This window comes from Hydra vulgaris, chromosome 13 (assembly GCF_038396675.1).
Source record: "Hydra vulgaris chromosome 13, alternate assembly HydraT2T_AEP".
NCBI lineage: Eukaryota > Metazoa > Cnidaria > Hydrozoa > Anthoathecata > Hydridae > Hydra > Hydra vulgaris.
The window spans coordinates 11,871,511-11,886,731 of NC_088932.1; the positions used below are offsets into that span (position 1 = coordinate 11,871,511).

Below are 15,221 nucleotides of genomic sequence, written 5' to 3' on the forward strand. Positions count from 1 at the left end.
GATAAATATAGATAGAAAAAAGTAACTTGGAAACTTTTGTAGACTTAAGAGCAATAATCTTTTTTCTAATTTTTATAGCCTGTTTCCTTTTCTTTAAATAAAATAAGACTGTTATTTGTAGACATGTAAGTGTATTTACATAAATTTGCAAATATTTCAGTATATTTTATATTTCTCTGTACCTATTTGTATATTTTCTCTCAGGTAAAAAATTTAAGACATAGAAAATAGTAAATTAGAAAATAGAAAAAAAGTGGTAGAAAGTAAAAATTATTAGGTTCGAAGTTGTCAAAAGAATGATGTGTTATGCTTCTTTTTAAGGTATTTAAATTTATATTTTGATGTTTAAATTTGCTCTTAAATGGTTTCATCTTTTTTATTACTTTAAATAAGAATATAATAATTGATATTGACAAAAAATATGGATTATTAATAAATTCTATTTTAAATTATAACAGGTTTTTATTTTAAAAGTTATTATTTTGAATAAAAATTGTAATAAATTATTTTAATTTTTGCTTTTTAATTTTTGACATCAATGGTAAATCAGTGGTTAAGCTTATGAGTTAAATTGTAGAGGTTTATATGTCATATATATTCTAAAGTAATTGCATTTGATTTTTTTTTTCAAATACATTGCTTAACTTAAGGCATTTTGAATTTTTTTTTTTTTTTTTTTTTCTTTTAAATAGTTAAATAAAATAGTTATATAAATTAGAAACCAAGGAAGATTTTTGTTTTTATTGCCAAATAATATCTTTATTATTAGGATTGCAGGTTTTAGTTGATTTTAACTTCAACATTACTATTTATCTTTTTGTAGATATTTTTGCTACTTTGGACTATTAGTTCTTTGATATTTTTATTTAATTTTATTTTTCTTTTTTTTTTTTTTTTTGAATGGTTGATATTAGGATTGAATAAGTTAGTAGAAGAAATACTATCAAGTTACCGATAATTGATAATTTAGCGCTTTGATTAGAACTAGTCAAGCTGAAATTTATTGTCATCAGAATATAAGAAATGCTTCTTGGTAAGAAGAAATTAATTTATATCTAAATTAGAACATGTTTTAACGAGTTAAGAGCAATTATCACATAAATGAAAGAGGTAGCCAAGACAAGAATAATCATTCTCAATATATACGAAATGCAGCTAGACAATTAGAATATATTTTATAGCAAGAAGTGATACTATTCTAGATTATAATTATTTAGGAGAAATGAGCCAGATCTTTCAGCATTGCTTTGCTAAAAGATTTCTTGATAAAACACATTTTTTATGTCGCAATAATAGAAAGGTAGTTTTGCTTGCATTTTCACTACTTCTGCAAGATTTACAGGAAGTTTTCATAATTCCAATATCAATTTTTTAAAATATATTAGAATTTAATATGCCTGTCTTTGCTTTACTTTATTTACTAATAATGTGGTTTAACCAATCAATCATAGTCCGCTATGTTTTAAAAAATGTGGTCAAGTTTTTCATTGTGTAGGTAATCTTAGGCCAGATCAAAATATTCCCTAAACATTATCAACTGTATATCTCTGACCTACTAGCAGCACTAAATTTAAGAAAGCAATAACATCGCAATCAACTTTGTTTACATAATTTAATAATTCATTTGCAAACTATAGTTAGTGAAGTTGCTCTTGTATTCGTTGGAGATAATGCTGCACCTGCTTCCAGGGAAGTTATTTACACAAAAGGTCATTTGGAGGTTTTATTGAGAATGTCAGCTAACTTAGATCATGCGATTTATTCACTTTTTTTTTTCCTGAAGATGACATAATTGGTAAGCAATCTTGAACATGCAACATTGGTTAGAAATCGTATATCCCAGTTTTACTATAAATTTTAAGTTTAAATACTGCCTTTGAAAGATCACAATTTGTACGATTCTTTTACTTTTATTTATTATTCAGTTGAGCAATAGTAATATTATTGTTAATATGTTTAATGATAATTGTGAAATTGAAATGGATAACATAAGGCTCGAAGTTATTAGTGTAAATGGTAATAGGCGACTTAGAAATAGTTTTTGTCAAATAAAAGTGATAGATCTAGGTTGGATAAAATGAATCGTTGTTGAAATGTAAGAAATGCTGCTCAGCAAATAGATAACTTACTTGCAAGATTTCAGTGTCAAGCAGTGTTAATGTCAGTTAAAACGATTTTACTTTAGACACTTCAAATCAAAGCAAATTATGAATTTTTCTATTTATAGGAATATTATTTATATATTTATAGTAATAAATTGAGTGATTTAGAGTATATATATATATATATATATATATATATATATATATATATATATATATATATATATATATATATATATATATATATATATATATATATATATATATATATATTATTATTATTATTATTATTTAGATTAATAACAGTTTATAACAATAATTTATAAACAAACAATAACATAAATGATTTTAAATTTTTTTATAATTTTAAACATAATTCTGTTCTTTTTTTTTTTAGTTGCCTTTGTCATCACTTGATTAGTTCGCTTACTATTGAAACATGGTTTTAATTTTGTAAATTTAATAGAATGTTAAGTTTACTCTAACAATCATTAGTCAATAGTTAGAGAGAAGCCTAATTAAGAAATGCTGGGAGTTTATCTTTTAATCGAGGTAAAAATAATTTTGTTTACTAGTAACATAATAAAACCATTTGTTATTATCTATTGCGTCTTTTTTTACTTTTTTTAACATTCTGCTTTAAAAACACTTTCTTACTCTCCCTCTCTCTCTTGATGAGATGAAGAATTTATTAGATGAGATTAGATGAGAGGAAGAATTAATAAAAATTATGTAATTACTGAGCTCTTTCGTATTTCTTGATACCACAATTGACAATAATCATTTATAAGAAATATTTTACGGGTTGCTTTTATGATATATTCAAATTAATAACTATAATTGTCCCTTGATTGTTCAAATATTGCAACATATAAAGTCGTTTTAGTCAAGTATTTTAGTTAGTAAAATAACTTATTAAGTTGTGGTGTTACTACGCTGTGTTGTCTATCCTTTTTATAATCTTTTCTTTTTTAATTCTTCTGGACACACATAGTAATGTGTGCTTACAAATATCTTATGCTATGCGCTATTGTTACTGTGTTTTGTGTTAATAGAACTAGACTGTTAAAGCTATTTTTTTGTTCTTTATACGTTCTGCAATATTATTATCCTAATTCTACTAACAATAAAATGCAATTAATACTTTTGTAATTAAAAATTGTAATTTTTTTTATTTCTTTTTTTAGGTATTTGCAAGCTTTACATGACGTTTCTTTACTGGTACCTGTTGTGTTGTGACAGCTTTTAAAAAGAACGTAACTGATGCTAATGCAGTTTTTATGTCGTTAACTATAAGCAATCACATAGTTGATAGAGAGTCAAACTTAAAAAGTTAATTTTACATAAAATGTATTTAATAGTTTAGAAAACGTATCAAGTTATTAATGTGTTTTCATGTTTATAAATGATTTAATTACTAATAACCCGTATTACGGGTTGCTTACGGCTAGTAATTTATTAATTCTCTACGCGATAATATGAGTGGAATTTAGTAGGATCGAAATAAATACAAAGTATCTTATAAGATCTTACAAATCTTAATTAGAATTCTTGAAAATCTTTCTAAGAAATTAAGATCAATCTTACTAATCTTATAAAGATCTTTCATTTCTTACAAATCTTGCTAATAAATCGCACAAAAACTTGCAAATCTTAATAAGAACTTACTAGTTTTCTTGTACGTCTTGCAAGTCTTACTAATCTTATTAAGATTCTTATTAGAAAATCTTATTAAGATTTGCAAGATTCGTCGCTCTGAGGAGCGATTATTATCGTGGATTTCTTTAACCAAATATTTGAAGTTAGAATTACGTAACAAAGAATTGCAAAAGTATTGAACTCATTAATTGAAAAAAGTAAAAAAGGAACTTTAAAAAAACTGGTGGCACTTTTCCTGAGTGATTTTTCATAACATTTATCAAAGTTATTTATATCAAAGTTTTTCCGCAAGACCAAGAGCAACTTTAAAACATTTTTTAGTATTACCAATGACGTTTTAATAGATGGACAGTTAACTTATTGTTTAAATACCAAGATATGCGCGCTTGCAATTGCATTAACAATAGCCAATTGTAATAACAATATTCAAGCAAAAGAAAACATTTGCATCATGTGAAAATTCAATTATGCGATTATAAATTCAATTATGAAATTATAACAGTCTCATCAAATCCAATTAAATAAAAAACTTTATTATGTAAAGTATTGTATTTAACATATTTTAAAAAATACTCGACATATTTAATTACCCTTGTGTAACCCCTGTATAACTATATAATAAAACGTTTTTAAATCATATGATTATTCTAGAACTCTACTTGAAAAAAAAAATTCAAATACCAAAAAATATGAAAACAAAGTTGTAAGACAAAAATGATTTGACTTCCGTCAAAAAAGAGAAGTCAAAATCTTTAAGAGTTTAGCGACATCTAAATGTAGGGTGTAATGGTTGCCAACAATCTCTACTTCAATCTATAAATCGTGTATGATTTCGTGAATGACCTACAACATGTAAAAAATCATTTTACTTTACAATATTTATTTTAGTATATTACATATTGTATTTTTACAAACATCTTTTTAGACGTCAAAGATTTTTTTACAAATAAGATATTCTAAATATTAATAGCGCAATGAATATTCTTAGTGCGCATAGTTACGCCCATTGTTCGTATTGTTAATTACGGTTCTGTATTCTTTAAAATAAACTATTTCTTAGTTTCAAAGTCGTTTCTAGACTTTTTTATGCGCGATTATATGTTCCATGCGGTCTTTCGAGAAAGGTCAGCAAGCAAATTAGAGCTGATATACTTTTATTTTCAAGAAGAATTGATATTGTTCATTGTTTAAAATAAAAATTTTAATAATCGTTTGTTTGTTGTTGGTTGTTTTTATTTTTCTAATTTTTATAGCCAGTTCCCATTTTTTAGAAGAAGTTAGAATTAAAATGACTGGTAAAATATTTTTTTAGTACAATGTTTCTTTTTTAGTAAACTGTTTCAGTTTTGTCGTTAGTCTTTTTAGAACATTTTAAGCAAGTATTGCTTTATTTTCTAGAGCAGTTAAGAGGAGCTGATGGCTTTTTTAGTAAGTTCAGTTCATTTTCTTATATATAGTTTAAGAATATTTTTTGTAGAAAGATTACTGAGAATAAAATTTTATTTATATATTTAACATGAAAAGTTTAATAAGATAAGACTGTTGTTTGTCAATCTATTTTATATTTCTCTATATCTACATGTAAATTTTATACGAAGTGTCTGGACGTCGGGCGAAAGGACGAATATCTTTAGCATTATTTGTCCAGCGATCGTATGTCGTGATCGCCGTAAAAAGTGTAAATTGTGTAATTTTTACGTCGCCTTAGTAATTCTAAAGATGGCATCAGAATTTCATGTGGGTCACTAACTTACTTCACTTAAAGAAATCCAGGATACTTTAGAAAATTACATGAATAAATATCATGCTCAATATTATAAAAAAAAAATCCAAGAACTATATCTGGTTTTAAAAAACATTTTCCATCAAAGAAACATCTTGATATTCCTGACTGCCTTACGTATGGAGAAATAAGATTCAACTGCATTCGCGGTGGGAAGAAGTTTAAATCAACCGCTGTTACAAGACTAAAGCAAAGGTATGCTTAACTTATTCAATTATATCTACTTTTATGTATTAAATTCACATATTGCGATGAATAAAAAAAGTCTGTTTACCTTCATTCAACCCGAACTCGTCAGCCTTAGATGAAAAATAGGAAAAAAAGAATTAAAGCTATAGGATTTTAAAAGGTATATATAAAAAATTAGAAAGATATCTAGAAAGAAATTAATATTATAAAGGTGAGTCAATTGATTATGTCTCAACTAAAAACAATAAAAAAAATTTCAGTATATATCCTAATATTGAACTCTAGTAAATCAGTAATGTAACATAGCAGATCATAAATTTGAGCTTTCTAAATGTTATTCTAATACGGTTAAGATTGTTTATTATGTAAGACAAAAAATAAAAATTATGTTAAAATTAAAGAGAAAATAAAAAGATAAACAACATTTTTTGTTATTATTATTTGTTGGAATTAAAATCAAAGCATAATATTTAGCCTATAAGCCAATGAGTCAAAAGTAAATGTGCTTCCTCGTTTACATTTTCAAACTCCGTTATTAAATAACAACACTGCAGCTGCCTCGCTATCACTTTATGAGTCTATACTAGGTAAGTATTTTTCCTCATTACATTAATAAAATTTATGATTGTTTCTTTTTTTTAGAATTGATTTTTTTTCTGCCAGATCCCAACCTAATTAAGATGCCATCACATATACCCAGGCATGGACGACCAAATAGATCTGAAACAACAGTTATTGGATTACCCAAAAGGAAGAGAGTGGCCTCTTTTAAGTTATTGCATTTTTTTAAGATGTCACCAACAGATAAAGATACAAGCACTATTAAAATGTATATAATGATAAAATAAATAATCCTATAAGATTTATATTTCCTAATTAATAAAAAGGTTTACATTACCTAAACATTGCAATCTTTAATGTTTTTTCAATATTGCATATAAACTAAATATGTTATACTTATTTATATATTGCTTTTATAATTTTTTAATTCGGCTTCATTGCTGCTTGGGTGGTTAATAAAGCCAAATATCATGGTATCAGTCCTCAGTGGGTAGCAACTTGTTAAGATTGTTTAAATTCTTCTTTGACTGAAAATTCCAACAAAAGTGATATATGAGCCAGTTGAAATAAAAAGAGAAAGAAAGTATTTTTCTTTGGTTTCTTGGTCATATCTGACCAATAAGCTTGAAATAATCAAGCAAAGGAACCTTTGGCTGTGCCGAGCTTGTGACAAAAAATTCTGTGACACATTTGTGATATGTTGTGATCATTGTCTAAATTAGTTTGACAGAAAGTGTGTCGGTTAAAAGGCTGCTTGGAGCAAAGCTTGGTTTTGCAAAAGCTTTTTAAGTAAGAAGTCTATGAATTTAATACTCAATCAAAAGTAATCAAGTTTTATGTAAAAAAAATGTTCAATGATGTGCAGTAAAAAATTTCTTTTTCAACAACTTTCCTATTCAAAAATTAAATCTTTACTTGCAAGTGTTACATCAATAATTTGGTGTTGGATTGTTTGTATTTTCAAAGTTTTTTAAGTTTTATATTTTATGTAGCACTGTCTATCCAGCTGAACTTTCAGCTAGTAATGAGGATCAACTTTTTACTCAAAATTATGACATATTGTTAACATCTAAGCTTTTTGCAGCTGATTTACAAGATATTTTAGCCAAACAGATGTTATCAGACAATGTGATTCACACAGTTCAAAAAATGATAAGAAATATTTGTGGGTTACAAGATCAGTTCTAGGACAAAAATACTAATTTAAAGTAGTTAATGAATCATTTATACAAGTTTTGCATGATGGCGCTTTACACTAGGTGACAATTAGCACTTTTGAATGTGCTAAAGATAAGGTATGTGTTTTAGACAGTATGTTTCATGGAAACATAAAAAAGCATGTTATCAGATAAATTTGTTCAATTATGAACTCTTCCAAAGCTGTTTTAACGGTACATGTTTTGCTAGTGTAGCAGCAAATAAATGGTGTCAACTGTGTTTTATTTGCAGTACATTGCTTGCACTTGCTCAAATCCCTCTTTTTTTGCATTTGATTCATATATGATGAGAAAGCATTTACTTCAAAGCATTACAGAAAATCATTCAAGTGATTTTCCTGAGACAACAAAATCAGTAAAGTTTTGCAAAGAAAGAAGTGTTTTCTTTACATTGTATTTGTAGGCAGTTGTGGGTGCCTTTAGACAAATTCGACAAAAAAAGGTAAGTTAGTTGGTAATTAATTTAAAGTCTATTTAATCAGTCATTTAAGTCTCGTAAGGTTTAATGATTTTTCAAAAATTACTGTCTCATTAACAACAAACTATTTATAATAGAATAATTATCGAATTAAAATTTATTATGATTGATTTTAAATATGAAATAATGATTTTAACTGAAAACTGATATTAATAGATTTAGGGATATAATATAGTGTAACAACTACGAAGATTGATTTCATGGTATTTGCCAAAGCCTGCTAGAAAATGTTTCAGAAAATGAGGTTCTCAAATGGTCAGGTCCAGAATGTTTAGTAATGTACAGTTTGTAGTTGTATTAATAATTTTGTAGTATTTGACATTACCCAGAGCGACGAATCTTGCAAATCTTAATAAGATTTCCTAATAAGAATCTTAGTAAGGCTCTCAAGACGTGCAAGAAAACTAGTAAGATCTTATTAAGATTTGTAAGTTTTCGGGCGATTTCTTAGCAAGATTTTTAAGAAACGAAAGATCTTAATAAGATTAGTAAGATTAATCTTAATTTCTTAGAAAGATTTCCAATTTATAGTAAGAATTCTTAATAAGATTTGTAAGATCTAATAAAATTATTTTGTATTTATTCCGATCCTACTAAATTCCACTTTCGCGTAGAGAATTAATAAATTAATAAAACAATTAAGTACTTTAATAAATTTTTTCTCAAAACAAATTTATAATCACAATAAATAACAACATATAAATACATTAAATACAACATGCTCATGTTAACAGAATATGTAATACATATACATATAATATATAATACAACAAATCACTTATGCAAGACTATTCCATAATGCATAGACACTTTAAATGAGAAAATTGTATTTTAAAACCTTAAACACAAATAATGAAAGTCAACTTTTTTATAAGTGATAAAACTATGCCATATAAAACTGCGCGCAGTTTAACTGTTTAAATACTTCTGTTTTAAATCAAGTTCCATCTCATTGATACCGTTTACAGTTGTGTCAAAAGCCACTTCACTAAAGCGTTTTACAATTATGTATGTTCACTAAAGCGTTTTACAATTGCGTTGCGTTTACACAAAATTATTTAGGGTAGCTTTTTCTAGTGTTTTACCAGTATAATTTATCTTAGGATCGACTTTGTAAAATTATAAATTTTCTGCACCAAGCGATTTTATGCCAAATAATATTGTTTTATTCGTTTCCAACAATGATGCATAGATCAACACCCTCCTGAATCTATAGTTTATTGAGGAAAAAATATTATTTTTATTTTAACTAACTGTTATCAATTATAAAGTTAATTTAAAAAAATAAATAAAAGAAGTTATTACTCAAGACTAAGAATAACACAAAAGAGTAAGACTCTTTTGTGTTATTCTTATATATATACACACACATATATATATATATATATATATATATATATATATATATATATATATATATATATACACATATATATATATATATATATATATATATATATATATATATATATATATATATATATATATATATATATATATATATATATATGTATATATATATATATATATATATATATATACATATATATATATATATATATATGTATATATATATATATATATATATATATATATATATATATATATATATATATATATATATATATATATATATATAAACAAAATACAAAAAACTAGTTTTTGAAGATTTTTAACTATTAAAAAATTTTCGTTTTCTATCAAGTCCCATCTGATTTATAGCTTTTATAGCTGTGTCAACAGTCTGTTCACCAAAGCGCTTTGCAATGGCTTCTTTAATTTTTGCAATTAACACACAAAGTTGTTCTGGGTAGCATTGTCGTGCATTTTCCCCAGTATAGTTTCTTTTCGGATCAATTATATACATCTTCAAGTTTTCCAAAGTAATTAATTTTGATGCCAAATTTATGCCATATTTGGATGGCTCGTTCCCAACAATGGAACATAGATTAACTCCCTCATGTATCTATAGTTAAAAAATAAAAATTGGAATTACTATTATTATTATTATTATTATGTAACTGTTATCTATTATTAAACTATAACCTATTATGTATCATTATTATTATGTCTACTGAATATATAACTCCTTAGAAGTGGCAAAGACTACACAAGTAAAACCATAGATATTCAAACCACAAATTTGTGCATTTTTAAACCCAGCGTTTGATTTTCTTTCAAAGAAAAAAAAATGAGCAACTGTGGTTCAGGCCCTGTATTCTTCAAATAATTCAGTAATTAGTCACTTACAATTGGTTCTATGCTTCCAACTGGTTATATGCTTCCACAAGTTGTTGCAGTATGCCCAATGTACTTTTCCTTAAACAACTAAAATTAAATATAAGAACTAAATCTTAAACAAAACCTGTATACTATATATCATACATACTATAAAGCATACATTTTATGATGTACTAAATTAATGAAAATAATTATTGTAAATCTTACGCTATTGAGTAAAGATCTTGTTTTCGCTTGCTCTGCCGCAAGATTATCAGCTGATTTTGTCATATTTAAGATTGTTTAAATTTTCAAGGACATTTACAAGTTTAAATTCTGGAATAACACTTTCATCATATTCCTAAAACAAATCAAATTTAAATAAAACTTCATTAAATTAGAGCAAGTTATTATATGGCATTTAACACCTATTTATAACATTATCTAAAACTAAAGCTTTCTCACCACTGAATCGTCAGGAATTTCCTCAATATGTGAATCAGTCCTTTTTCTCTTATTTAAAATTACATCATAAACAGCCTCTGCAGAACTATGTGTTGGTGCTGCTACATGTGTATAAATCTGAAAGAAAAAAGTATATATAAACAGTGACCTGGACAGAACTTTAACTTAAATTGATGTCAATAATCACACCTGCTTATTGGGAAGCTGAATACTTTCTTCCTCGTTAAGGAAACTTAGGGCATGCACACTCATTTCCTGCAATTTTTCTTCAAGGTGTTCCTTTTTCGAGTTGACAAAGTTTTTATCTCCAATGGCAATAATTATTGAATCATAAAACTGATTGTTATATTTTACCTGAATGGTGCTACCAGGTTTAATAACAGATCCAGTTGAAATAATATTTGAGTTGCTTGAAATAATAGAAAATTGCTGTTCTTTATCAAAAAATAGCAATAACTTATCATTACAATTCATGAGCTGCTTATTGCAATTGCTTCTTGTTGCATTCTTGTATTCGTATATATATATATATATATATATATATATATATATATATATATATATATATATATATATATATATATATATATATATATATATATATATATATATATATATATATATATATATATATATATATATATATATATATATAAAAAAAAACTATCTGAGCGTTTTTCTGCCTTCTCTTTTATTACAAAAAGTCGTATATAAATACAAAGTTATAATTCCCATGACAATTATAAAACAACAATAGTCATTAAAAACCATATAAGAATGCGTGACTTTCATCACGTTTATCTACGTGACTTTTACCACGCATATCTACGTGACTTTTACCACGTATATCTACGTAACTTTTACCACGTATACGTAATAATTGTAATTCACCAACTTTAATTGAACATGCCCTCTTGGTGAATTAACTCATAAGTCTAATCGTTGTGGAGCTCTTCTTATTCGTCCGGAGCGCGTTATCGTTTGTTCGTTGCAATCATTTCGAACTTGAACGGCATTCTCGTTATATCTTTCTTTACCGTTACCAACTTCATCTTTTGATATATCAAGACCATCGTTAAATGAGTCTTTTTTATTATGAGAGTCGGGAATACGGCGACGCAAGTGTGAGATATGTCGTGGGAGTACCCTATTTGCGGTTTCGACGTCAAACGACCAGGCATTTTTCTTCTGTACGATACCAGGTATCCAAGACCTATCACATTTTGTCTCTTGAGTTGGTTTTACCCAAACATTGTCACCTTCCTTGAACATGTTGTCTGCTTCATATTTTTCGACTTTCTTACGTGTATCGACACCTGGAATAAACAACTTTGGTTTCTGCTTAAATTGCTGCGATGGTTCTCTTCGTTTATTTCGTTCTCTTCGTTTACTTTGTTCGCTTCGTTTACGTCGTTATCTTCGTTTACGTCGTTATCTTCGTTAACTTTGTTCTCTTCGTTTATTTCTTTCTCTTCGTTTATTTCGTTCTCTTCGTTTACTTTGTTCTCTTCGTTTACTTCGTTATCTTCTTTTATTTCGTTCTCTTCGTTATATTCGTTTATTTCGTTTTGTTCGTTCTCTTCGTTTCTTTCTTTCTCTTTGTTTATTTCGTTCTCCTTGTTTATTTCGTTATCCTCGTTTATTTCGTTCTCTTCGTTTACTTCGTTCTTTTTGTTTACTTCGTTCTCTTCGTTTATTTCGTTCTCTTCGTTTACTTTGTTCGCTTCGTTTACGTCGTTATCTTCGTTTACGTCGTTATCTTCGTTAACTTTGTTCTCTTCGTTTATTTCTTTCTCTTCGTTTATTTCGTTCTCTTCGTTTACTTTGTTCTCTTCGTTTACTTCGTTCTCTTCGTTTACTTCGTTCTCTTCGTTTACTTTGTTATCTTCTTTTATTTCGTTCTCTTCGTTATCTTTGTTTATTTCGTTCTCTTCGTTTACTTCGTTCTTTTCGTTATCTTCATTTATTTCGTTCTCTTCGTTTGCTTCGTTCTCTTCGTTTATTTCGTTCTCTTCGTTTAATTCGTTCTCTTCGTTTATTTCGTTCTCTCGTTTATTTCGTTCTCTTCGTTTATTTCGTTCTCTTCGTTTATTTTGTTATCTTCGTTTATTTCGTTTTATTCGTTTATTTCGTTCTCTTCGTTTGCTTCAACTTTCAATGACGGCAACGCTGTTTCCGGAAGATTACTGGATGCCGTTATTTCCAAATTCCCCCTTTTCCTTTTAAACCTTGCAATCGTTTAATGAAGTCTTTGACCATTGCTGCAATATATGTTTGCAGTTGACAGATAAACCGTTGATGGTTGCCATCAAATACTGGTGGTATAATGGCCGAAATAGCTTGTTGCATTCTTGTATTCGTTTACATATATATATATATATTAAAAACAACTATGTGAGCGTTTTTCCACCTTCTCTTTTATTACAAAAAATCGTATATAAATACAAAGTTATAATTCCCATGACAATTATAAAACAACAATAGTCATTAAAAACCATAAAAGATTGCGTGACTTTCATCACGTCTATCTACGTGACTTTTACCACGCATATCTACGTGGCTTTTACCACGTATATCTACATGACTTTTACCACGTATACGTAATAATTGTAATTCCCTAACTTTAATAGAACACCCTTACCAATCTCTTCTCCATCATCAATAAACTAAATACATGAATTTATTATAAGAATTTAAAATTTAGGAAAAATAATTTATTATAAGTATAGCATTTGTATTAACATTTAATAATATGAAAAACTCTGTTTAATATAAAACAACACAAATATTTGTTAAAACAGTTATATATAATTAACAATGTTCAAAAACTTAGTAACGCTCAAACTCAGAAAAATAATTAATGATATAAATCATATCACAATTCTCAAAAACAACGCAATTATTTTTTAAATTCTCACACTTGACATATTTCGTTTCTAATGACTTTCCACTATATAATTTAATGTGAGCAGTATGGTTAAATGTTGATTCATAAAAATCACTAAAGTCAGTACCATTAATAAGTTCATTTACAGCTGCGATCCAATATATACCATCAAAATAAAAAAAAACTGCATATAACATGATCATTATTGTTCAATTGAGCATAATGCATCGATGAGCGTTTTCCATTTCTATCATACATTGTGGAGTTAAACTGTTTGCCAATAATAGTACTCTTGCATAAGAATTTGTTGAAACTTCAGTTGTAAATGATTTTCCCAAGGAATTTATGCTACTATTTACACTAGAATCTATATTTGATTTCAATTTCTCAACACTTTGCTTCTGTATAAATTTTCGGACTACTTTACTAACAATGTTTCTTGGACCACTTATCAGTCTGCGCAGTTTGCCCATGGCCGATTCAAAGCTAAATGCTGAGGTCTCTGATAAAATACCATATTTCTTAACTTGGTCCGGCAAATGTAAAAGTAAGTGGTTGTTTATAGTGTAACAATTTTCCGATAATGAAGACAAATATTTATGATAATATTTTAATTGAAACTTAGCATTTTCAAGATGCTCTACATAAGTGGATTCCAGACAAATTTTTACACCATTTGATAAATATAAAAAATTAAGGTAGCTTTAGCTGGGAGAAAACCAAGCAATACAATCGGCCCAGAGTACTAGAGGAAAAATTTCCACTGTTATGCTTTCCAATCTCTAGCCTCTTTAAGCGACTGTGGAGGCCTGTTTATTGAGCTCGGAATCAAAAAGGACTAAATGAATTTGACTCATTTTATTTATGTCAGTCTCCTTAAGCATTTGAAACGCCTTCCAATAAAAGTATAATGATCTAACTGAACCTAAGCAAACTCTATGCATATAGTCTATTGGTGCACCTGTTGGAATTTTCATTAACTTATGTAAGACAGATAAACCAGTTACCCCATTAGTTTTACTTAATATATCTTGTTGGTGACTTTTATCTGTTCTCAGTTCATATTTACTGTCACTGATATACAGGTGTCTGTGATTTTTATGAACACCTGGAGTTCGACACACAGTACAGCCAAAATAACCATTATATTGCACCATATGCAAAATATTAGCTTTAGCAGATAAATCAGCAATTAAATACAAAAAATTTACTTTCATTATTACTCCTCGAAATTCTATTTCAGTAGGAAATTTGTTCACAATGGTCTTCAAATAATTAAAACTATCTGTTTTAAAATCGTACTTTGATTTTCCAACCCATATACCAGCTAATATCATATTCTTATAGCTACTTCTGATTTTTGGTGGAAGTTGCTTTATTGAGCCCAAGATAGGCCACATGGACAGTTGTGAAGAGTTGACAACTGCACCACCATCAATATTTACACAAAGATCAATTTTGCTGATGCTTTCCTTGTTTCCATGCATTGAAGATAAATAACTTGACAATAGATGCCAGTTTTTCTGAAGAATTGTTTTAAGTTGTTGCTTCATATCAAGGATAACATAACTAAAATGGTTACCTTCCTTAGACATCAAAATATTATTTTTTTAATCATTGTAATAATTTTGTAAAGCATAGTTAGTTGGAAAATTTGCAG

At 27.4% G+C, this 15,221-nt stretch overlaps 1 protein-coding gene across 1 annotated transcript; it reads right to left on the reverse strand.

Annotated features, from left to right (window-relative positions):
* Window positions 1-14,352: 14,352 nt before the first annotated feature.
* Window positions 14,353-15,114, reverse strand: LOC136089649 (uncharacterized). Its single transcript, XM_065815701.1, has one exon. The coding sequence runs from the start codon at window positions 15,112-15,114 to the stop codon at window positions 14,353-14,355; it is 762 nt and encodes a 253-aa protein (XP_065671773.1).
* Between the last annotated feature and the right edge of the window lie 107 nt (window positions 15,115-15,221).